Source organism: Carcharhinus amblyrhynchos, chromosome 3, assembly GCF_965287045.1.
Source record: "Carcharhinus amblyrhynchos chromosome 3, sCarAmb.v2.hapA, whole genome shotgun sequence".
NCBI lineage: Eukaryota > Metazoa > Chordata > Chondrichthyes > Carcharhiniformes > Carcharhinidae > Carcharhinus > Carcharhinus amblyrhynchos.
The window spans coordinates 386,330-412,202 of NC_137326.1; the positions used below are offsets into that span (position 1 = coordinate 386,330).

The window sequence follows — 25,873 nt, forward strand, 5'->3', positions numbered from 1 at the left end:
CAGACATGGGGAGAATGTGCAAACTCCACACAGACAGTGACCCAAGTCCTTGGTGCTGTGAGGCAGCAGTGCTAACCCGGGTGTGATCCTGCTGCCCACGCCCATTAATGTGCACTGACATTCTCAGCACCATCTTCCTGACTCAATGCACTTTTACTTGGTGAATGTTTGTGTTTCTAAACTTTTTCTTAAAAGTTCTATTTTGTTATATAAATTTATTGTTAAATGAGTTTTTAATAATTGATTGAGTACAAAAATCTGGGTTATTTTGATGAAAATAGGGTAAAAGAACTTGATTCAGGAACCAATTTCTGATTCATGACACTATTCTTATGGGAAACTTGCTTCTGACAATGCTTCAATTTAAGGCGCATTTTCAGGACCCAATTGTGTTGTAAGTCTGAGGACTGTCTGGATAAACATCTGCCCTCAGTGTTTCAACAAACTTATTGACTTTGAGGAATGGTCTAACATGACAAGTAACTTCAATCACTCACCTGTCAACTTCCTCTTTACTCATTGCAGCAAATGTGAAACATTCAGTCACTCCGTTTACAGCCAGGAGCAGCACATAGACACAGTAACACCGCAGAAGTGTTGGACCTACAGAGAAAGAGGAAATTATTATATCTCACCTTACTTCTCCAATCTTCCCTTTCATGGTACATAACCTTGTTGGAAAGGGGCAAAGGTTATTCTCTGTAGCTTCTACAAAGTGACTATTTCACATGACTGTAAAAGCTTGAATAATTGTGTTGTGTGCTGTTGGTAGGTGGATGGAAAGATGGCAGACTGAGGTTTCTCAGTAGCACAAGGCAATATTACAATTTCCACCAGCTAAGAGTTCATGTCACTTGACTCCTACCTCTTCACTTTGGCTTTGACAAAGGGCATGATTCCCTTTAACTGGGTCCCGGGGATTCTTAACATTCCAGAATGGGAGGTTGCAGCATCCTCTGGTCTAACAGAAGAGTCAGTACGGTTTGCCTCTTTGCATTTGAATTCAGTCTGCAGCCCACAGGGGATTGTTCAGGTCTCTTCAGAGATAACAAGGTGACTGTTCTGCAAAACTGCTATATTAAGAATCATAGAAGAATCATAGAAACCCTACTGTACATAAAGAGGCCATTCGGCCCATTCAGTCTGCACCAGCCACAATCCCACCCAGACCCTGCCCCCATATCTCTACATATTTACCCACTAATCCCTCTAGCCCACACCTCTCAGGACACTAGGGGCAATTTTTTTTTTGCATGGCCAATCAACCTAACCCGCACATCTTTGGACTGTGGGAGGAAACCGGAGTACCCGGAGGAAACCCACGTAGACATAAGGAGAATGTGCAAACTCCACACAGACAGTGACCCAAGCTGGGAATCGAGCCCAGGACACTGGAGCTGTGAAACAACAGTGCTAACCACTGTATTACTGTGCCACCCGGGCATTAACACTGCCCAGCACATCAATGCAAAAGATAAGGCTGAAGCATTTGCAGCAATCTTCAGCCAGAAGCAGCAAGTGGATGTTCCATCTCGGCCTCCTCCAGCAATTCGATTCACTCCACATGATATCAGCAAATGGTTGGGGGCACTGGATACTGCAAAGGCAATGGGCCCTGATAATATTCCAGCAATAGTACTGAAGATTTGTGCTCCAGAACTTACCGCTTCCCTAGTCAAGTTCTTCCAGTACAGGTACAACACTGGCATCTACCCAACAATGTGGAAAATTGCCCAGCTATGTCCTGTACACAAAAGGCAGGACAAATCCAACCCAGCCAATTACCACCCAATCAGTCTACTCTTGATCATCAGTAAAGTGATGGAAGGGGTCATTGACAGCACTATCAAGCAACACCTGCTCAGCAATAACCTGCTCAGTGACGCCCAGTTTGGGTTCCGCCAGGGTCACTCAGCTCCTGACCTCATTACAGCCTTGGTTCAAACATGGACAAAGAGCTGAACTCCAGGGTGAGGTGAGAGTGACAGCCCTTGACAACAAGGCCACATTCCACCGAGCGTGGCATCAAGGAGCCCTAGCCAAACTGGAATCAATGGGTATCAGTGTAAAGTTTTTAGAAGTTTAAAAAGTTTATTTATCAGTGTCACAAGTAGACTTACATTAACACTGCAATGAACTTACTATGAAAATCCCCTAGTTTCCACACACTGAGGGAAAGCTTAGCACGGCCAGTGCAACTAACCATATATCTTTCATAGAAATACAGAACATAGGTGCAGATGTAGGCCATTCGGACCTTCGACCCTGCACCACCATTCAATATGATTATGCACTTCAGTATCCCATTCCCTCTTTCTCTCCTTACATCTTAATTCCTTTAGCCGCAAGGGCCACATCCAACTCCCTTTCAGACTGTGGGAGGAAGCCGGAGCACCCAGAAAAAATCCAGGCAGGCATAGGGAGAACATACAAATTCCACACAGAAGTGATCCAAATTGGGAATCGAAGCAGGGTAGCAGTGCTAACCACTGTGCCACAGTCCCTGCAAAATAGTCATACCTGGCACATAGCAATATGGTTGTGATTCTGGGGGTCAGTCATCTCAGCTCCAGGACATCTCTGCAGGAATCCCTCAGGATAGTATCCTAAGCCCAACAATCTTCAGCTGATTCATCACTGGCCTTCCCTCCGTCATAAGGTCAGAGTGGGAATATTCACCAATGATTGCACAATATTCAGCCCCATTCGCAGCTCCTCAGGTACTGAAGCGGTCCATGTTCAAATGCAACACGATCTGAACAATATCCAGGCTTGGGCTGACAAGTGGCAGTAACATTCATGCCACACCAATGCCAAGCAATGACCATCACCAATAAGAGACACTCTAACCACCACCCCTTGACATTTAATGGTGTAACCATCACTGAATCCCCCACTGTTAACATCCTGGGGGTTCCATTAACAAGAAATTCAACTGGGCTCACCACATAAACACAGTAGCTACAATAACAGGTCAGAGGCTGGGAACACTGCAGTGAGTAACTCACCTCCTGACTCCCCAAAGCCTGTCCGCCATCTACAAGGCACACGTCAGGAGTGTATTGGAATAGTCCCCACTTGCCTGGATGGGTGCAGCTCCAAACACGCAAGAAGTTTGACATCATCCAGGACAAAGCAGCCCGCTTGATTGGCACCATATCCACAAACATCCACTCCCTTCACCACTGACGCTCAGTAGCAGCAGTGTGTACTATCTACAAGATGCACTGCAGAAATTCACCTAAGATTCTTAGACAGCACCTTCCAAACACACGACCACGTCCTTCTAGAAGGACAAGAGCAGCAAATACATGGGAACACCACCACCTGCAAGTTCCTCTCCTAGCTACTCACCACCCTTACTTGGAAATATCGACATTCCTTCACAGTCGCTGGGTCAAAATTCTGGAATTCCCTCCCCAACAGCGCTGTGGGTCAACCCACAGCGCATGGAGTGTAGCGATTCAAGAAGACAGATCACCACCACCTTCTGATTTGACTTATTACTGTTAGAATACAGTGAAAAGAATTGTTGCTTGCGTGCAATGCAGACATACAATGCCGTTTATATGAAGGAAAGGAGAGGGTGCAGAATGTAGTGTTACGGTCATAAGAACATAAGAACATAAGAAATAGGAGCAGGAGTAGGCCATCCAGCCCTTCGAGCCTGCCCCGCCATTCAATAAGATCATGGCTGATCTGTCGTGGCTCAGTTCCACATTCCCGCCCTCTCCCCATAACCCTTAATCCCCTCTCTTATCAAAAACCCATCAACTCGCGTCTTAAAAATATTTAGCGAGGCAGCCTCCACCACTTCAACGGGCAGAGAATTCCAGAGATTCACCACCCTTTGAGTGAAGAAGTTCCTCCTCAACTCCGTTCTAAACCGCCCCCCCTTTATCTTGAGGCTGGGCCCCCTAGTCCTACTGTCCTTTCTGAGCGGGAAGAGTCTCTCCACCTCTATCCTATCCATCCCATTCATCATCTTATACGTCTCAATGAGATCTCCCCTCATTCTTCTAAACTCTAACGAGTACAAACCAAGTTTATTCAGCCTCTCCTCATAGCTCAACCCCCTCAACTCCGGCATCAGCCTAGTAAACCTCCTCTGCACTCCCTCCAAGGCCAAAATATCCTTGCGTAAGTACGGCGCCCAAAACTGCACACAGTACTCCAGCTGCGGCCTCACCAATGCTCTATACAGCTGCAGCAAGACCTCCCTACTTTTATATTCTATCCCCCTCGCTATGAAGGCCAGCATCCCATTCGCCTTCCTGACCACCTGCTGCACCTGCAGGCTGGGTTTTTGCGACTCATGCACAAGGACCCCGAGGTCCCTCTGCACCGTCACCTGCTGCAGTTTTTCGCCACATAAGTAATAGCCCTTCCTACCATTATTCCTACCAAAGTGGACCACCTCGCACTTGCCAACATTAAATTCCATTTGCCAGTTCCTGACCCATTCGCCCAGCCTATCTAGATCCTTCTGCAGACTCTCCACACCCTCCGCACAATTTGCCGCTCCACCAATCTTGGTGTCATCAGCAAATTTCGACACCCTACACTCGGTTCCCTCCTCCAGATCATCTATATAAATGGTAAATAGCTGAGGCCCCAGCACCGACCCCTGGGGCACTCCACCCTTGAGTAACATTTTTGTTTCGGTCTTCACGGAGGAGGACGTGAATAACTTGCTGGGTGTTAGCGATGAAAAGATGGTAGGAGTGGAGGGCCTGAATGACATTACTGTTACTAGAGAGGCGGTGCTTGACAGGCTGGAGGGGCTGATTGTGGACAAGTCCCCAGGACCGGATGGAATGCATCCGAGGGTTCTGAAAGAAATGGCAGAGGTGATAGTGGATGCCTTGGTGGTTATTTTCCAGACGTCGCTGGATTCCGGGGAAGTGCCGGAAGATTGGAAAACGGCTAACGTTACGCCGTTGTTTAAGAAGGGTGGCAGGCAAAAGGCGGGGAATTATAGGCTGGTTAGTTTAACGTCTGTTGTAGGTAAAATGTTAGAATCTGTGATCAAGGAGGAAATAGCGAGGCATCTTGAGGAGAATTGTTTGATAGAGCAGACGCAGCACGGTTTCGTTCAGGGGAAGTCGCGTCTGATGAATTTATTGGAGTTCTATGAGGATGTGTCTAGGGCGATGGATAGAGGAGAGCCGGTGGATGTGGTGTTTCTTGATTTTCAGAAGGCTTTTGATAAGGTACCTCACAAGAGGTTATTGCAGAAGGTCAGGGGGCAGGGAGTTGGGGGTAGGGTGTTAGCGTGGATAGAGGATTGGTTGTCAAATAGGAGGCAGAGAGAGGGGGTTAATGGGTGCTATTCGGATTGGCGGTTGGTGACTAGTGGAGTGCCCCAGGGGTCGGTGCTGGGGCCTCAGCTATTTACTATTTATACAGATGATCTGGAGGAGGGAACCGAGTGTATGGTGTCGAAATTTGCTGATGACACCAAGATTGGTGGAACGGCAAATTGTGCGGAGGGTGTGGAGAGTCTGCAGAAGGATCTAGATAGGCTGGGCGAATGGGCCAGGAACTGGCAAATGGAATTTAATGTTGGCAAGTGCTAGGTGGTCCACTTTGGTAGGAATAATGGTAGGAAGGACTATTACTTACGTGGCGAAAAACTGCAGCAGGCGACGGTGCAGAGGGACCTCGGGGTCCTTGTGCATGAGTCACAAAAACCCAGCCTGCAGGTGCAGCAGGTGGTCAGGAAGGCGAATGGGATGCTGGCCTTCATAGCGAGGGGGATTGAATATAAAAGTAGGGAGGTCTTGCTGCAGCTGTATAGGGCACTGGTGAGGCTACAGCTGGAGTACTGTGTGCAGTTTTGGTCGCTGCACTTACGCAAGGATATTTTGGCCTTGGAGGGAGTGCACAGGAGGTTTACTAGGCTGATACCGGGGTTGAACTATGAGGAGAGGCTGAATAAACTAGGCTTGTACTCGTTAGAGTTTAGAAGAATGAGGGGAGATCTCATTGAGACATATAAGATGATGAATGGGATGGATAGGATAGAGGTGGAGAGACTCTTCCCGCTCAGAAAGGACAGTAGGACTAGAGGGAACAGCCTCAAGATAAAGGGGCGGTTTAGAACGGAGTTGAGGAGGAACTTCTTCACTCAAAGGGTGGTGAATCTCTGGAATTCTCTGCCCGTTGAAGTGGTGGAGGCTACCTCGCTAAATATATTTAAGTCACGGGTAGATAGGTTTTTGGTAGGCAAGGGAATTAAAGGTTATGGGGAGAAAGCGAGAAAGTGGAACTGATCCACAGCAGAAATTTATTCCGATGGTCAAAAAGGACCGTAGGAGTAGAGGTAATCAGCTGTGGATAACGAAGGAGGTGAAGGAAAGTGTTAAATTAAAAGCGGAGGCGTTTAGAGTAGCTAAGAGTAGTGGGCGAGAAGAGGATTGGGAGAGGTTTAAATGACAACAAAGATTGACAAAGAAGTTGATAAAGAAGGGTAGGAGAAACTATGAAGCTGGGCTAGCGCTTAATATAAAAAAGGATAGCAAGAGTTTTTATAAATACATAAAAAGGAAGAGGCTGGCTAGGGTGAACGTTGGACCCTTAGAGGATGAGAAAGGGGACCTAGTGGTAGGGGATGGGGAAATGGCTGAGGCCTTGAATAACTTCTTTGTTTTGGTCTTCACGGAGGAGGACGTGAATAATTTGCCGGGTGTTAGAGATGGAAAGGTGGTAGGACTGGAGGGTCTCGATGACATTACTGTTACTAGAGAGGTGGTGCTTGACAGGCTGGAGGGGCTGATTGTGGACAAGTCCCCAGGACCGGATGGAATGCATCCGAGGGTTCTGAAAGAAATGGCAGAGGTGATAGTGGATGCCTTGGTGGTTATTTTCCAGACGCCGCTGGATTCCGGGGAAGTGCCGGAAGATTGGAAAACAGCTAATGTTACGCCGTTGTTTAAGAAGGGTGCCAGGCAAAAGGCGGGGAATTATAGGCCTGTTAGTTTAATGTCTGTTGTAGGTAAAATGTTAGAATCCGTCATCAAGGAGGAAATAGCGAGGCATCTCGAGGGGAATTGCTTGATAGAGCAGACGCAGCACGGTTTCGTTAAGGGGAAGTCGTGTCTGACAAATTTATTGGAGTTCTATGAGGATGTGTCTAGGGCGGTGGATAGAGGAGAGCCGGTGGATGTGGTCTTTCTGGATTTTCAGAAGGCGTTTGACAAGGTACCTCACAAGAGGTTATTGCAGAATGTCAGGGGACATGGAGTTGGGGGTAGGGTGTTAGCGTGGATAGAGGATTGGTTGTCAAATAGGAGGCAGAGAGTGGGGGTCAATGGGTGCTATTCGGATTGGCGGATGGTGACTAGTGGAGTGCCTCAGGGGTCGGTGCTGGGGCCTCAGCTATTTACCATTTATATAGATGATCTGGAGGAGGGAACCGAGTGTATGGTGTCGAAATTTGCCGATGACACCAAGATTGGGGGAAAGGCAAATTGTGCGGAGGGTGTGGAGAGTCTGCAGAAGGATCTAGATAGGCTGGGCGAATGGGCCAGGAAATGGCAAATGGAATTTAATGTTGGCAAGTGTGAGGTGGTCCACTTTGGTAGGAATAATGGTAGGAAGGACTATTACTTACGTGGCGAAAAACTGCAGCAGGTGACGGTGCAGAGGGACCTCGGGGTCCTTGTGCATGAGTCACAAAAACCCAGCCTGCAGGTGCAGCAGGTGGTCAGGAAGGCGAATGGGATGCTGGCCTTCATAGCGAGGGGGATTGAATATAAAAGTAGGGAGGTCTTGCTGAGGCTATATAGGGCATTGGTGAGGCCGCAGCTGGAGTACTGTGTGCAGTTTTGGGCGCCGTACTTATGCAAGGATATTTTGGCCTTGGAGTGCAGAGGAGGTTTACTAGGCTGATGCCGGAGTTGAGGGGGTTGAGCTATGAGGAGAGGCTGAATAAACTAGGCTTGTACTCGTTAGAGTTTAGAAGAATGAGGGGAGATCTCATTGAGACGTATAAGATGATGAATGGGATGGATAGGATAGAGGTGGAGAGACTCTTCCCGCTCAGAAAGGACAGTAGGACTAGGGGGCACAGCCTCAAGATAAAGGGGGGGGGCGGTTTAGAACGGAGTTGAGGAGGAACTTCTTCACTCAAAGGGTGGTGAATCTCTGGAATTCTCTGCCCGTTGAAGTGGTGGAGGCTGCCTCGCTAAATATTTTTAAGAAGCGGGTTGATGGGTTTTTGATAAGAGAGGGGATTAGGGGTTATGGGGAGAGGGCGGGAATGTGGAACTGAGCCACGACAGATCAGCCATGATCTTATTGAATGGCGGGGCAGGCTCGAAGGGCCAGATGGCCTACTCTTGCTCCTATTTCTTATGTTCTTATGTTCACTTCAGATCAGCCATGATCTTATTGAATGGCGGGGCAGGCTCGAAGGGCTAGATGGCTGACTCCTGCTCCTATTTCTTATGTTCTTACATTTTAAAAAAAGGGCTTAAGAGAGCTAGGAGGGGGCATGAGAAGTCCTTTGCAGGTCAGATCAAGGAAAACCCCAAGGCTTTTTACTCTTACGTGAGAAATAAAAGGATAAGCAGGATGAGGTCAGTGTCAGTCAAGGATCGTAGTGGAACTTATGCATGGAGTCAGAAGAGATAGGTGAGGCAATGAATGAATATTTTTCTTCAGTATTCACTAAGGAGAGAAGCCAGGTTTTTGAGGATCAGTGTGTGATACAGGCTGATAGGATGGAGGAGGTAGATGTTCTGAGGGAAGATGTATTAGCAATTTTGAAAAATCTGAGGGTTGATAAGTCCTCTGGGCCGGATGGGATACATCCTAGGATACTTTGGGATGCAAGGGATGAGATTGTGGAGCCTTTAGCTTTGATCTTTGGGTCCTCACTGTCCACAGGGATTGTGATGTGGAGATGCCGGCGTTGGATTGGGGTAAAACAGAAAGAAATCCCACAACACCAGCTTAAAGTTCAACAAGTTTATTTGTAGCAAATGCCACAAGCTTTCAGAACAGGCTGTCCCTTCGTCAGGTGGCCTTCTTCACAGCTCTACCCACTTGAGTGGAAACCTTCAGAGATCTGTGGATATGAACCCCAAGGGAGTTCACTGTCCACGGGGTTTGTGCCAGAGGGCTGGATAGTGGCGAATGTTATTCCTCTCTTCAAGAAAAGAAATAGGAATGACCCTGGTAATTATAGGCCAGTTAGTCTTACTTCAGTGATCGGTAAGTTAATGGAAAAAGACCTGGGGAGTAGGATTTATGACCATTTGAAAAGATGCAGTTTAATCCAGGATAGTCAGCACGGATTCGTGAGGGGTAAGTCTTGCCTCACAAATTTGATTGAATTCTTTGAGGAGGTAACTAAGTGTGTGGCTGAAGGTAAGCAGTTGATGTCGTATACATGGATTTTAGTAAGGCGTTTGAGAAGGTTCCCCATGGTAGACTCATGAAGAAAGTAAGGAGGTGCGGAATAGAGGGAAATTTGGCCGATTGGATAAGTAACTGGCTGTCTCATAGAAGACAGAGGATGGTGGTGGAGGGAAAATTTTCAGACTGGAGGCCAGTTACCAGCGGTGTACCACAGGGATCAGTGCTGGGTCCTCTGCTATTTGTGATTTTTATCAATGACTTGGAGGAGGGGGCTGAAGGGTGGGTCAGTAAATTTGCTGATGACACCAAGATTGGTGGAGTAGTGGATGAGGTGGAGGGCTGTTGTAGGCTGCAAAGAGACATTGATAGGATGTAGAGCTGGGCTGAAAAGTGGCAGATGGAGTTTAACCCTGATAAGTGTGAGGTGATTCATTTTGCTAGGACAAATCTGAATGCGGATTACAGGGTCAACGGCAGGGCTCTGAGGAATGTGGAGGAGCAGAGAGATCTTGGGGTTCATATCCACAGATCTCTGAAGGTTGCCACTCAAGTGGATAGAGCCATGAAGAAGGCTTATAGTGTGTTAGTGTTTATTAACAGGGGGTTTGAGTTTAAGAGCCGTGGGGTTATGCTGCAACTATACAGGACCTTGGTGAGACCACATTTGGAATATTGTGTTGCATTCTGGTCACCTCACTATAAGAAGGATGTGGAAGCATTGGAGAGAGTGCAGAGGAGATTTACCAGGATGCTGCCTGGTTTGGAGGGTAGGTCTTATGAGGAAAGGTTGAGGGAGCTGGGGCTTTTCTCTTTAGAGCAGAGGAGGATGAGAGGCGACTTAATAGAGGTTTATAAGATGATGAGGGGGGATAGATAGAGTGGACGTTCAGAGATTATTTCCTTGGGCGGATGTAGCTGTTACTAGGGGCATAACTATGAGGTTCATGGTGGGAGATATAGGAGGGATGTCCGAGGTAGGTTCTTTACTCAGAGAGTGGTTGGGGTGTGGAATGCACTGCCTGCTGTGATAGTGGAGTCGGACACTTTAGGAACTTTCAAGCGGTTATTGGATCGGCACATGGAGCACACCAGAATGATAGGGAGTGGGATAGCTTGATCTTGGGTTCGGACATAGCTCGGCACAACATCGAGGGCCGAAGGGCCTGCACTGCTCTATGTTCTATGTTCAGTCACAGCTAGGGTGTAGAGAAAGAATAATTTAATGCAAGGTAGGTCCATTCAAAAGTCTGATGGCAGCAGGGAAGAAGCTGTTCTTGAGTTAGTTGGTACGTGACCTGAGACTTTTGTCCAGATCATTCTAAAGGGAACAAAATGTAACATCTCAAAGTTTGCAGATGATACCAAGTTGGGTGGGAGGACGAACTGTGATGAGGATGCAGAGATCCTTCAGAATGATCTGGACAGGTTGGGTGAGTGGGCTAATGAATGGCCGATGCGGTATAATTTGGATAGATGTGAGGGTATTCATTTTGGAAGCAAAAACAAGAAGGCAGATTACTACCTGAATGGCTGTAAATTGGGAGAGGGGAGCATGCACCTGGGTGTCCTCATGCAGCAGTCACTGAGAGTAAATATACAGGTGCAGCAGGCAGTAAAGAAGGCAAATGGTATGTTGGCCTTCATTGCGAGGAGCAGGGATGTGATGTTGCAATTATACAGGGCCTTGATGAGGCCACACCTAGAGTACTGTGTACAGTTTTGGTCTCCTTTTTTGAGGAAGGATGTTCTTGCTCTCGAGGGAGTGCACTGAAGGTTTACCAGGTCGATTCCAGGGATGGCAGGACTGATGTATGAGGAGAAATGGACTAGGTTAGGATTGTTTTTGCTGGAGTTCAAACGAATGAGGGGGGATCTCATAGAGACTTATTAAAGTTCTAACAGGACCAGGCAGGACAGATGCAAGAAGGATATTCCCAATGGTGGGGGAGTTCAAAACCAGGGGTCACAGTCTAAGGATTCAGGGTAGACCAACTAGGACGGAGGTGAGGAGACATTTCTTTGCCCAAAGAGTGGTGAGCCTGTGGAATTCATTACCACAGGAAGTAATTGATGCCAAAACATTGAATGTATTCAGGCAGCTGATATAGCACTTGGGGGGTGAATGGGATCAAAGATTATGGGGAGAAAACAGGATTAGGCTATTTAGTTGGATGATCAGCCATGATCATAATGAATGGTGGAGCAAGATTGAAGGGCCAAATGTTTCTATGTAAGTAGGGATGGGTGGCATGGTGACACAGTGATTAGCCCTGCTGTTTCACAGTGCCAGGGACCCGGATTCAATTCATTGCTTGGGTCACTGTCTGTGTGGAGTTTGCACATTCTCCCCACGTCTGCGTGGATTTCCTCTGGGTGCTCCGGTTTCCTCCCACAGTCCAAAGATGTGCAGGTTAGGTTGATTGGTCATGCTAAATTGATCCTAGTATGGGAATAGTGTCTGGGTGGGATTGTGGTTGGTGCAGACACGATAGGCCATTCTGCACTGAAGGGATTCTATGTTCTAAATACTGACCAGCCAGCTGTACCCATGTCCCACGAATGAATAAAAAAAGTTAATCAATTTTAATGTTGTCAGTTAAAGATTTGCTGAACGTGGGCTGAAGATTTATTTCAACCTCACATCATTTGCAGCAAACTGTTGGGAACATTCTACAAATGGAATTACTTCAACAGCAGCTCCCTCATCCATAGTCTCCACTGCACAGAAGGATGAGACAGCATTGTTGTGGGATCACCATTATCTCCAAAGTCCACACCATCCTGGTCTGGAACCAAATGCTATTCCTTTGCTGCTGTTTGGTCAAAATCCTGCAACTCCTTCCCTAACAGCACAATGGGAGTACCTACACCTCATGGCCATGGTTAAACAAGTGGGTCACCTCTATCTGCTCAAGAGAAATTAGGAATGGGCAATAAATGCTGACCCAGCTAACAGTGTCTACAGCTCAAGAATACTTCTTTAAAAATTACTTTTGAATTGTTGTGATTGGCAGGCCAATGTTAAACTAATTGAACACAAGTCAATGAAGTTCTCAAAGTTGCATCAGTTCCATTTCTTGGGGTTACACAAAAAGACAAGTTGAAATAAAGCGCCTTTCACATGGAGAGCATTACCTGGGCCAGAGCTGAGCATTGAGCCACCATAGATATCCAGTGCCAACTGGGAGTACGAGTAGCCAAACACAGTGATGGTCAGTCCAATCAGCAGCACCAACTTCACAAGCATCTCCAGAACAGCGGCTGCCATACAAACATCCTCCTGGCAAACACACGGGAAACTTAATGAATATTTCATTCTTCATAAATCGCCAGCTATCGCTACAAAAAGCCATTCTGAGAGAGTTCACAGAATGTTAAACAATGGAAGGTGACCACTGACCCACTGGGCGAGATTTTCCAGCCATGCACGCCCTGAAACCGGAAAATCCTGCCTGAGGTCAACAAACCTTTCAATGGTCCAATCCTCCCACTCTATGATTCCCATGGCAGTCAGAATGGGAAGATCTGCCCCACTGTGTCTGTGCTGCCTCTTTGGAAGAACTGTCTAATTAGCTAAAAGCAAATTACTGCGGTTGCTGGAATCTGAAACCAAAAGAGAAAATGCTGGAAATCTCAGCAGGTCTGGCAGCAAAGCTTTGACAAAGGGTCACCTGGACTCGAAACGTCAGTTCTTTTCTCTCCTTACAGATGCTGCCAGACCTGCTGAGATTTTCCAGCATTTTCTCTTTTGGTGTCTAATTAGCTGCATTCTTCTGCACTTTTCCCTCTTTCCTGCAAATTTCTCCCCTTCAATTATTTATCCAATTCTCTTTTGCAATTGACTACCGTGTTCAATGTGCTCTCACCCAGGCACTGTATTCCAGGTCAGAGCTATTCACTGCATAAGAAGATTCTCCTCTGCGATCCTGTTCCCAATTAGCTTAAATCTTGTCTCACTGCGAACTGAACTATTTCTCCTTATTCACTCTATCAAAATGCTAAATGATTTTGACCATCTTAATTAAAGCTCCACTTTAACCTTTCCTATTCAGCATAACCCCAGCCTCTCCATGTTACTGGAGGCCATATTAGGAGGCAGCACGGTGGCACAGTGTTAACACTGTTGGCTCATTGCACCAGAACCCAGGTTCAATTCTGGCCTCAGTTCACTGTGTGTGGAGTTTGCACATTCTCCCCATATCTATGTGGGTTTCCTTCAGGTGCTCCAGTTTCTTCCCACAGTCCAAAGATATGTGGGTTAGTTTGATTGGCTGTAGTAAATTGCCCCTTAGTGTCAGGGAATTAGCAGAATAAATGCATGGGGTTACAGGGCTAGGGCCTGGTGGAATTGTTATTGGTGCAGGATCAATGGACCGAATGGTCTTCTGCTGCACTGTAGGGATTCTATGATTCTTACTGTAATCCCTCATATCTGGTATGTCTTCTCTACCACCTCCCCAAGACTTTGACATTCTTCCTGGAATATGGTACCGGGAATTAATACATTACCTCAAAAAGAGGTGAGGCTACATTGGATTTGGTACTGGGTAATGAACCAGACCAGGTGTTAGATTGGAGGTAGGTGAGCACTTTGGTGATAGTGACCACAATTCAGTTATGTTTACCTTAATGATGGAAAGGGATAGGCATATACCGAAGGGCAGAAGTTATAGTTGGGGGGATAGGTAATTATGAGGCTATTAGAACATAGAACATAACAGCGCAGTACAGGCCCTTCAGCCCTCGATGTTGCGCCGACCAGTGGAACCAATCTAATGACCCTCTAACCTAAACTATTCCAATGTTATCCATATGCCTATCCACTGACCATTTGAACGCCCTTAAAGTTGGCAAGTCCACAACTCCTGCAGGCAGGGCATTCCACGACCTTACTACCCTGGTGGAAATTAGGCAAGATTTAGGATACATAGGTTGGTGTAGGAAACTGCAGGGGCTGGAAACAACTGAAATGTGGAGCTTGTTCAAGGAGCAGCTACTGCGAGTCCTTGATAAATATGTACCTGTCAGGCAGGGAGGAAGTGGTCAAGCGAGGGAATCGTGATGTAATAAGGAAGTTGAATCTCTGGTGAAGAGGAAGAAGGAGGCTTATGTAAAGATGAGACGTGAAGGCTCAGTTTGGGCACTGGAGAGTCACAAATTAGCCAGGAAGGAGCTAAAGAGGGAGTTAAGAAGAGCTAGAAGAGGACATGAAAAGACTTTGGCGGATAGGATCAAGGAAAATCCTAAAGCTTTCTACAGGTATGTCAAGAATAAAAGATTGATTAGGGCAGGATTAGGGCCAGTCAGAGACAGTAGTGGGAAGTTGTGCGTGGAGCCTGAAGAGATAGGAGAGGCACTGAATGAGTATTTTTCGTCAGTATTCACGCAGGAAAAAGTCAGTGTAGTTGAGGAGAATACTGAGACACAGGCTTTTAGACTAGACAGGATTGAGGTACATAAGGAGGAGGTGTTGGTAATTCTTGAGAGTATGAAAATAGATAAGTCCCCTGGGCTGGATGGGATTTACTCTAGGATTCTCTGGGAGGCTAGGGAGGAGATTGCAGAGCCTTTGGCTTTGATCTTCATGTCGTCATTGGCTTCAGGTATAGTGCCGGAAGACTGGAGGGTAGCAAATTTTGTCCCCTTGTTCAAGAAGGGGAGTAGAGACCATCCTGGGAATTTTCGACCGGTGAGACTTCTGTTGTGGGCAAAGTTTTGGAAAGAATTATAAGGGATAGGATTTATAATCATCTAGAGGGAAATAAATTGATTAGGGATAGTCAACACGGTTTTGTGAAGGGTAGGTCGTGCCTCACAAACCTTATCGAGTTTTTTGAAAAGGTGACCAAAGAGGTGGATAAGGGTAAGGCAGTTGACGTATATGGATTTTAGTAAAGTGTTTGATAAGGTTCCCCATGGTAGGCTACTGCAGAAAATACAGATGCATGGGATTGAGGGTGATTTAGCAGTTTGGATCAGGAATTGGCTAGCTGATAGAGACAGAGGGTGGTGGTTGATGGGAAATATTCAACCTGGAGTTCAGTTACAAGTGGTGTACCTCAAGGATCTGTTTTGGGGCCACTGCTGTTTGTCATTTTTATAAATGATCTAGATGAGGGTGTAGAAGGATGGATTAGTAAATTTGCTGACGACACCAAAGTCGGAGGAGTTGTAGACAGTGCGGATGGATATTACAGTTTGCAGAGGGACATAGATAAGCTGCAGAGCTGGGCCGAGAGGTGGCAAATGGAGTGATTCACTTTGGTAAGAGTAACAGGAGTACAGATTCACTTTGGTAAGAGTAACAGGAGTACAGAATACAGGGCTAATGGAAGGACTCTTAATAGAGTTGAAGAGGAGAGAGATCTTGGTGTACATGTGCATAGCTCCCTGAAAGTTGGCACCCAGGTTGATAAAGTTGTTAAGAAGGCGTACGGTGTGTTAGCTTTTATTGGTAGAGGGACTGAATTTCGGAGCTGTGTGGTCATGTTGCAACTGTACAAAACTCTGGTGCGGCCGCACTTGGAGTATTGTGTACAGTTCTGGTCGCCGCAAGATGATCAGAGGGTTAGATAGGGTGGACAGTGAGAGCCTTTTTCCTCGGATGGTGATGGCTAACACGAGGGGACATAGCTTTAAATTAAGGGGTGGTAATTATCGGACGGATGTCAGAGGTAGGTTCTTTACTCAGAGGGTAGTAAGGGCGTGGAATGCCCTGCCTGCAGCAGTTGTGGGCTCGTGAACTTTAAGAGCGTTCAATTGGCCAGTGGATAGGCATATGGATAATATTGGGTTAGTTCAGGTTAGAGGGTCATTAGATTGGTTCCACTGGTCAGCGCAACATCGAGGGCCGAAGGGCCTGTACTGCGCTGTAATGTTCTATGTTCAACTGAGTCTTCATCAGTATTCTATAAAAGTTTAGCATAACTTTCTTGTTTTCATAATCTACAGATCAGTTTAGAAATCCAAGGATCCCACCTGCTTTTTTGTTCTGCCACTTTCAAAGATTTATGTCCATAGATCTGCAGGTCTTTCTATTGTTGCATTCCCCATTATAACTGTACCATTTAGTGTAATTGCCTCTCCTTCTTACCACCAAAAGGTATGATCTGACACTTCTGCACTAAATTTCATCTGCCATGTGTCGACCCATTTGCCCAGTTTGTCCTCCTGAAGTCTGTTACTGTATCCTTCACTGATTCCTGCAGTTTTCATTTATACATTATCTGTAAACTTTGAAATTATGCTCAAATACCCCAGACTAAGTTATTAATATGTATCAAAAAGGCAATGGTCCCATTATTCATCCTGGGAAATCCCACAATATACTTCCCTCTGGTCTGAACAACCAGTGCTCATCGCTACTTGCTGCTTTTTGTATCCACACAGTCACTAGCTCTTTAATCCCAAGGCCTTCAACTTTGCTAACAAATCTGTTAGGTGGCTTTTGAAAAGTCCAAATACACAACATCAAGGGCTTTACCCTCAAGAAGCTTCTCCATCAACCAGAAGAGAGATTCATGAAAGAACTGAATCTGCCTTCAATAAACTTGTGCTGACTTTCCCATTTATTCCCTCAGATTTTTCCAAATATCAAATAGTTTTGTCCTGGATTAATATCTCTAAAGGTTTTTCCACTACTGGTGTTAGGCTGACTTTTTTAAAATTCATTTGTGGGACATGGGCATTGCTGGCTGGCCAGCATTCATCACCCATCCCTAGTTGCCCTAGTAACATGTTAGAAACATAGAAATACAGAAAATAGGAGCAGGAGGAGGCCATTTGGCCCTTTGTGCCTGCTCCACCATTCATCATGATAACAGCCAACTTAATAGCCTAATTCTGCTTTCTCCCCATAACTTTTGATCCCATTTACCCCAAGTGCAATATCCAGCCACTTCTTGAATACATTCAATGTTTTGGCATCAACTACTTCCTGTGGTAATAATTATGAGGTTTATCTTTTTCCCCTTTTTAAACATAAGCGCATATTTGCAATCCTTCAATCCTCTGGGAGCACTCAAACCCAAGGAGGATTGAAGGACTGCGGCCAGAGTCTCCAGTATTTCCACCCTGTCAGCATGCGATCTATCCCGTCCAGGTCAGGGGCTTTTTCTACTTTCTTTATTCTATCTAATATAGCTACTGTTTCCTCCTCTATAGCAACATTAAAATATAGACTGCAGTGGTTCAAGAAGGCAGCTCATCGTCACCAGCTATTCCCATATCAGTCGAGCTAACATTTTTTTAAATCACCTTCTTTATTGAAAAGAGATGCAAAAAACCTATTTATATCAGGAGAGTAATTGGGCCCCAAGGCAGGACCACACAGTAGAGCACTAGCAGCAACTTTACCTGTTTCTGGTGTCCAATGTCCTTCCCTCGCTCAAGCACTTTGACGAAGAAAATGTAGAAGCTTTCCTCAATGGGGAGGAAGAGAAATCTGGCCACCAGCGACCCCAGGTTATTCACAATGTCATAAACACCTGCATCAAAGAGCGCCAATTAACAACCAGCCACAAGATGGAAATGCGAGGAGTCTATTTGTAACAGAGAAGGAGATACTGGAAGTCTTAAAGTACATCAAGGCTGATAAGTCACTCGGATCTGATGAAATGTATTCCAGGACATTGTGGGAGGCCAGAGGGGAAATTGCAGGTCCGCTAGCAGAGAGATTTGAATCATCGACAGCCACAGATGAGATGCCTGAAGATTGGAGGGTGGCAAATGTTGTGCCTTTGTTTAAAAGGGGCTGCAGGGAAAAGCCTGGGAACTACAGGCCAGTGAGCCTCACACCTGTGGTGGGTAAGTTCTTAGAAGGTATTTTGACAGACAGGATCTACAGACATTTAAAGAGGCAAGGACTGATTAGGGACAGTCAGCGTGGCTTTGTGAGTGGAAAATCATGTCTTCACAAATTTGATTGAGCTTTTTGAAGGGGTAACCAGGAAGGTAGATGAGGGCAGTGCAGTTGATGTTGTCTACATGGACTTTAGCAAAGCCTTTGACAAAGGACAACATGGTAGCTTGTACGTAAGATTAAATTCACGGGATCCAGGGTGAGGTAGCCAAACGGATACAAAATTGGTTGGATGACAGAAGACAGAGGGTGGTTGTAGAGGGTTGTTTTTCAAACTGGAGACTTGTGACCAGTGATGTGCCTCAGTGATCAGTGCTGGGCCCACTGTTATTTGTCACTTATATTAATGATTAGATGAGAATTTAGGAGACATGGTTAGTAAGTTTACAGATGACATCAAGATTGGTGGCACAGTGGACAGTGAAGAAGGTTATCGAGGATAGCAACAGGATCATGATCAATTGGGCCAGTGGGCTGACAAATGGCAGATGGAGTTTAATTTAGACAAATGCAAGGTGATGCATTTTGGTCGATTGAACCAGGACAGGACTTACTCAGTTAATACAGTAAAAAGTCTGACAACACCAGGTTCAAGTCCAACCGATTTATTTGATAGTACACTCACAAGCTTTCGGGTTAGCCCCTTCGTCAGGTGAATGGAGAGTTCTGGCCTCAGACAGAGCATATAAAGCACAGACAGTTTAGAGATTACTGATTAGAATGCGAATCCTTACACCTAACCTGCTGTTCAAGACCTGAAGTGGCTGATAATGTGAGTGGAAGGAGCACTGATCACAGTTTAAAGAGATGTGTATTGTCTCCAGACAGTACAGTAAGTGAGGTTTTGCAAACCCAGACAAGTCACGGGGGTTACAGATAGTGCAACATGAACCCAAGATCCTTGTTGAGACGGTCTCAACTGACAAAGGGACTAATCCGAAAGCTAGTGAGTGTACTATCAAATAAATCCGTTGGACTTAAACCTGGTGTTGTCAGACTTTTTACTGTGTTTACCCCAGTCCAACGCCGGCACATCCACATCATGACTTACTCAGTTAATAACAGAGAACAAAGAACAAAGAAAATTACAGTGCTGGAACAGGCCCTTTGTCCCTCCAAGCCTGCACTGACCCTGCTGCTCGACTTAACTAAAACCCTCTACCCTTCCGGGGACCATATCCCTCTATTCCCATCCTATTCATGGATCTGTCAGATGCCCCTTAAAAATCACTACTATATCCACTTCCACTACCTTCCCCGGCAACATGTTCCAGGCATCCACCATTCTGTGTAAAAATTCTGCCTCATACATCTCCTTTAAACCTTGCTCCTCACACCTTAAACCTGTGTCCCCCTAGTAATTGATTCTTCCACCCTGGGAAAAAGCTTCTGACTATCCACTCTGTCCATGCCTCTCATCATCTTGTTGACTTCTATCAGGTCTCCTCTCAGCCTCTGTCACTCTAGTGAAAACAAACTAAGTTTCTCCAACCTCTCCTCATAACTAGTGCCCTCCGTACCAGGCAACATCCTGGTAAATCTTTTCTGTACCCTCTCCAAAGCCTCCACATCCTTCTGCTAGGTGGTGACCAGAATTGAACACTATATTCCAAGTGCGGCCTAACTAAGGTTCTATAAAGCTGCAACATAGAACATAGAACATTACAGCACAGTACAGGCCCTTCGGCCCTCGATGTTGCGCTGACCAGTGGAACCAATCTAATGACCCTCTAACCTAAACTATTCCAATGTTATCCATATGCCTATCCACTGATCATTTGAACGCCCTTAAAGTTGGCAAGTCCACAACTGCTGCAGGCAGGGCATTCCACGCCCTTACTACCCTCTGAGTAAAGAACCTACCTCTGACATCCGTCCTATAATTACCACCCTTTAATTTAAAGCTATGTCCCCTTGTGTTAGCCATCACCATCCGAGGTAAAAGGCTCTCACTATCCAATCCTTTGATCATCTTGTATGCCTCAATCAGGTCACCTCATAACCTTCTTCTCTCCAATGAAAATAACCTCAAGTCCCTCAGCCTTTCCTCATAAGACCTTCCCACCATATCAGGCAACATCCTGGTAAACCTCCTCTGCACCCTTTCCAATGCCTCCACAACTTCCTTATAATGCAGCAACCAGAACTGTACGCAATACTCCAAGTGCGCCCGCACCAGAGTTTTGTACAGTTGTAACATGACTTGACAATTTTTAAACTCAATGCCCCGGCCAATGAAAGCAAGCATGCCGTACGCTTTCTTGACTATCTTCTCCACCTGCATTGCCACTTTCAGTGACCTGCGTACCTGTACACCCAGATCCCTTTGCCTATCTATACTCCTAAGGGTTCTGCCATTTACTGTATATTAACTATTTCTATTAGACCTTCCAAAATGCATTACCTTAATGGCAGGGCACTGGGGAGAGTTACAGAACAAAGAGGTCTGAGGGTACATGTTCATAGCTCCTTGAAAGTGGAGTCACAGGTGAATGGAGTGGTGAAGAAGGCATTCGGCATGCTTGGTTTCATCGGTCAGAACATTGAATACAGGAATTGGGATGCCATGTTGAAGTTGTACAAGACATTGGTAAGGCCACATTTGGAATACTGTGTACAGTTCTGGTCACCCTATTATAGAAAGGATATCATTAAACTAGAAAGAGTGCAGAAAAGATTTACGAGGAGGTTACTGGGACTTGATGGTTTGAGTTATAAGGAGAAGCTGGATAGAGTGGGACTATTTTCTCTGGAGCGTAGAAGGCTGAGAGGTGATCTTATAGTGGCCTTAAAATAATGAGGAGCATAGGTCAGCTAGATAGTCAATATCTTTTCCCAAAGGTTGGGAAGTCTAAAACTAGAGGGCATAGGTTTAAGGTGAGAGGGGGGAGATACAATAGGGTCCAGAGGGGTAATTTTTTCACAACGAGAGTGGTGAGTGTCTGGAACAAGCTGCCAGAGGTAGTAGTAGAGGTGGGTACAATTTTAGAATCATAGAAAGACTACAGCACCAACAGTCCCTTCAGCCCACAAGTTGTGCCAATCATATCTCTACCTACTAGGCTCACCTATAACCCTCAATCCTATTACGTCCCACATACTCAACCAGAAGTCTCTTAAAAGACCCTAATGAATCCGCCTCCACCACCACCACCAGCAGGTGATTCCACTCACCCACCACCCTCTGAGTGAAAACTTATCCCCCGGTATCTCCTCTGTACCTACTCCCCAACACCTTAAACCTGTGTCCTCTCGTAGCAACCATTTCAGCCCTGGGGAAAAGCCTCTGAGAATCCACCTGATCAATACCTCTCAACATCTTATACACCTCTATCAGGTCACCTCTCATCCTTTGTCTCTCTAAGGAGAAAAGACCGAGCTCTCTCAACCTATCCTCATAAGGCATGCCACCCAATCCAGGCAACATCCTTGTAAATCTCCTCTGCACCCTTTCAATAGCTTTCACATCCTTCCTGTAATGAGGCAACCAGAACTGAGCACAGTGCTCCAAGTGGGGTCTGACCAGGGTCTTATACAACTGTAGCATTATCTCCCGACTCCTAAACTCAATCCCTCGATTGTTGAAGGCCAGTACACCTTAGCCTTCTTAACCATATCCTCTACCTGCGAAGCCGATTTGAAAGTCCTATGAACCCGGACCCCAAGATCCTTCTGATCTTCCACACTGCTAAGAGTCTTACCCTTAATACTATATTCCTTCATCCCATTGGACCTGCCAAAATGTACCACTACACATTTACCTGGGTTTAAAAAGTGTTTAGACAGATATATATGTAAGATGGGTATAGAGGGATATTGGCCGAACGTGGACAATTGGGACTAGCTTAGGGGTTAAAAACAAAAGGGTGGCATGGACAAGTTTGGCCCAAGGGCCTGTTTCCAAACTGTAAAGCTCTGTGACTCTGTGTTGTATTTTCTGCCGTCCCCTGAGGACTGGGCTCAGCTCAAGAAAGAGTCTGTGAGATAGAAACTGGAACAGCATAAACTATGGGATAGACAGACATTGGCTGGGGTTTGAGATTCTTTCTCCCCACTACCACTGTTTCCAGAAAACAGTAATCATTTCTGCCGGATGAAGTAAACAGTCTGAAAACATCACCGCGCAATTCAAAGCCTCCGGCTAATCTCAACAAGTGAGATTGACAGATCCTAAAATCCACTTATCATTCCTTTCAGGGACTATTCTCAATCTGACCCTTGACCGAGAGGGACCCACTCTTTCCCACTCTGACCCAGAGTGTGGCTAAATGACCCTTGAACTTCACATGACAGTAGAAATCCCTTGCATGGCACTTAGCTCCAAGCCAAAATGATGTGTTCAGTTCTCCCACCCTGGGTTCACAGCTGACAGTGAGCCAAGGTGACAGATTAGGAATACAGGTTCAACATTGGGATATTGTCACTAAAACAGAAGAGCATCATTACTAGCGCACTAGTCCAGCTTTGTAATAAAACATGCAAAATTCAATTGGACAAACTGCACCCAGAAAATAAGGAACACACCTTGATCTCCAAAATTTAGCACATTTAGAAAAGTCATGACGTATCGTTCACCTGTAATACAAACAGAATATCAAAGGATTATAAAAGCCTGACACATGCACCATGATTATTTGTGGTTTTACTGTGGATATAGCAATTGTAGCAAGATATCTTCATTACAGTACCTCAAACCCCCTGTTATAAAGAGCAACATGCCATTTGCCTTCCTAATTCCATGTCCCATGAATATAATAAAAAGAAAACAAATTGTTTGCTACACCTGCATATTATTGTGTTCCTTGCACAGGTACACCCAAATCCCTCTGAACATCAACATGTACAAGTTTCAAATCTTTAAAAAAATCATTTTGCTTTACTGTTAACATAGAACATAGAACATAGAACATTACAGCGCAGAACAGGCCCTTCGGCCCACGATGTTGCGCCGACCAGTTAAAAAAAAACAACAACAATGACCCACTAACCTAAACCAATCCCTTCTCGTCCATAAACCTGTCCACAGACCTCTTAAACGCCCCCAAACTAGGCGCATTTACAACTGCAGCAGGCAGGGCATTCCAATCCCTCACCACCCTCTGGGTAAAGAACCTACCCCTGACATCCGTCCTATAACTACCACCCCTTAGTTTAAAGCCATGCCCCCTCGTGCTAGATTTTTCCATCAGAGGAAAAAGGCTATCACTATCCACCCTATCTAAACCTCTAATCATCTTATATGTTTCAATAAGGTCCCCTCTTAGCCGCCTTCTTTCCAGCGAAAACAACCCCAAATCCCTCAGCCTCTCCTCATAGGATCTCCCCTCCATACCAGGCAACATCCTGGTAAACCTCCTCTGCACCCTCTCCAAAGCCTCCACATCCTTCCTGTAATGTGGGGACCAGAACTGCACACAATACTCCAAGTGCGGCCGCACCAGAGTTGTGTACAGTTGCAACATAACGCTACGACTCCTAAATTCAATCCCCCTACCAATAAACGCCAAGACACTGTATGCCTTCTTAACAACCTTATCTACTTGATTCCCAACTTTCAGGGATCTATGTACACATACACCTAGATCCCTCTGCTCCTCCACACTATTCAAAGTCTTCCCGTTAGCCCTATACTCAACACATCTGTTATTCCTACCAAAGTGAATTACCTCACACTTCTCCGCATTAAACTCCATCCGCCACCTCTCGGCCCAGCTCTGCAACCTGTCCAAGTCTTCCTGCAAACTATGACACCCTTCCTCACAATCTACCACACCTCCGACTTTGGTGTCATCAGCAAATTTACTGATCCACCCAACTATACCCTCATCCAGATCATTAATAAAAATCACAAACAGCAGTGGCCCCAACACAGATCCCTGAGGCACACCACTTGTAACTGAACTCCATGATGAATATTTACCGTCAACCACCACCCTCTGTCTCCTATCCGCTAGCCAATTCCTAATCCAGTTCCCTAGATCACCCCCAATCCCATACATCTGCATTTTGTGCAGAAGCCTACCATGGTGAACCTTATCAAACGCCTTACTAAAATCCATATACACCACGTCCACTGCCTTACCCCCATCCACCTCTTTGGTCACTTTCTCAAAAAACTCAATAAGGTTAGTAAGGCACGACCTACCCTCCACAAAACATATGACAAAACTGAATACCTTCAGCTGCCACCTTGTTGCCCACTTACTCAACCTGCGGCCTTTTATTAGCCATACACACACACTCATAATTATGTTCCCACCATTTGTATTCAGTAAACTTAGATACACTACACAGTATGTCTAAGTCATTGATATCAATAATAATAGCTGAGGCCTCAGCACTGATCATGATGGTACTCTAGTAGTTACAACCTGCCACCTTGAAAATACCTGGTTTAACCTCCTCGCTGCCTTCTGACTGTGCAATCTTTTACATAAGAACATAAGAAATAGGAGCAGGAGTAGGCCATCTAGCCCTTCGAGCCTGCCCCGCCATTCAATAAGATCATGGCTGATCTGTCGTGGCTCAGTTCCACTTTCCGCTTTCTCCTCATAACCCTTAATCCCCTTGCCTATCAAAAACCCATCAACCTGCGTCTTAAAAATATTTAGCGAGGCAGCCTCCACCACTTCAACGGGCAGAGAATTCCAGAGATTCACCACCCTTTGAGTGAAGAAGTTCCTCCTCAACTCCGTTCTAAACCGTACCCCCTTTATCTTGAGGCTGTGCCCCCTAGTCCTACTGTCCTTTCTGAGCGGGAAGAGCCTCTCCACCTCTATCCTATCCATCCCATTCATCATCTTATACGTCTCAATGAGATCTCCCCTCATTCTTCTAAACTCTAACCAGTACAAGCCTAGTTTATTCAGCCTCTCCTCATAGTTCAACCCCCTCAACTCCGGTATCAGCCTAGTAAACCTCCTCTGCACTCCCTCCAAGGCCAAAATATCCTTGCATAAGTACGGCGCCCAAAACTGCACACAGTACTCCAGCTGCAGCCTCACCAATGCCCTATACAGCTGCAGCAAGACCTCCCTACTTTTATATTCAATCCCCCTCACTATGAAGGCCAGCATCCCATTCGCCTTCCTGACCACCTGCTGCACCTGCAGGCTGGGTTTTTGCGACTCATGCACAAGGACCCCAAGGTCCCTCTGCACCGTCGCCTGCTGCAGTTTTTCGCCATGTATCAACTGCCTTTTGGAAATACAAGTACGCTATATCTACTAGTTCCATTCTATTTTTTACACCACTAGTTACTCAAAAAATTGTTAATTAGTTTTGAAGCATGGTTGCCCTTTAATAAAGCCATGTTGCCTTTGATTGGTCACACTATGAGTTTCTCATCATTTTGTTAAGACTTCCTCAATAATAGTTTCCGGTATCCTCCCAGTGAGTGATGCAGGGTTAACAGGTCAGCAGTTGCCTGTTTGATCCCTCTCTCCTTTCATGAATTACAGTGTTACATTTGCTACCTTCCAAACCACTTGGGGCCAAACTAGATCTGGGAGAGGAAGACCAGCACAGGGAGCGATTGGTGACCTCTATTGTCGTGTGTGTGTGCCTGGTGTGCGCGCATGTGTGTGCAGGTTTGTGTGTGTGTGTGTGTATGTGTGCGTGTGCGCATGTGTGGTGGATGTGTGTGTG

The 25,873-nt window shown here is 45.8% G+C and overlaps 1 protein-coding gene across 1 annotated transcript in view; it reads right to left on the bottom strand.

Moving 5' to 3' along the window:
• Window positions 1-25,873, bottom strand: part of rft1 (RFT1 homolog) — a 140,911-nt gene that overhangs the window by 21,569 nt on the left and 93,469 nt on the right. Inside the window, exons 8-11 of the mRNA XM_080218590.1 lie at window positions 22,751-22,801; window positions 17,722-17,852; window positions 12,502-12,646; window positions 498-603 (exon numbers count right to left, since the gene is read on the bottom strand). Of these exons, the coding sequence (XP_080074716.1) occupies window positions 498-603; window positions 12,502-12,646; window positions 17,722-17,852; window positions 22,751-22,801 (433 nt within the window). The remainder of the gene's footprint in view (window positions 1-497; window positions 604-12,501; window positions 12,647-17,721; window positions 17,853-22,750; window positions 22,802-25,873) is intronic.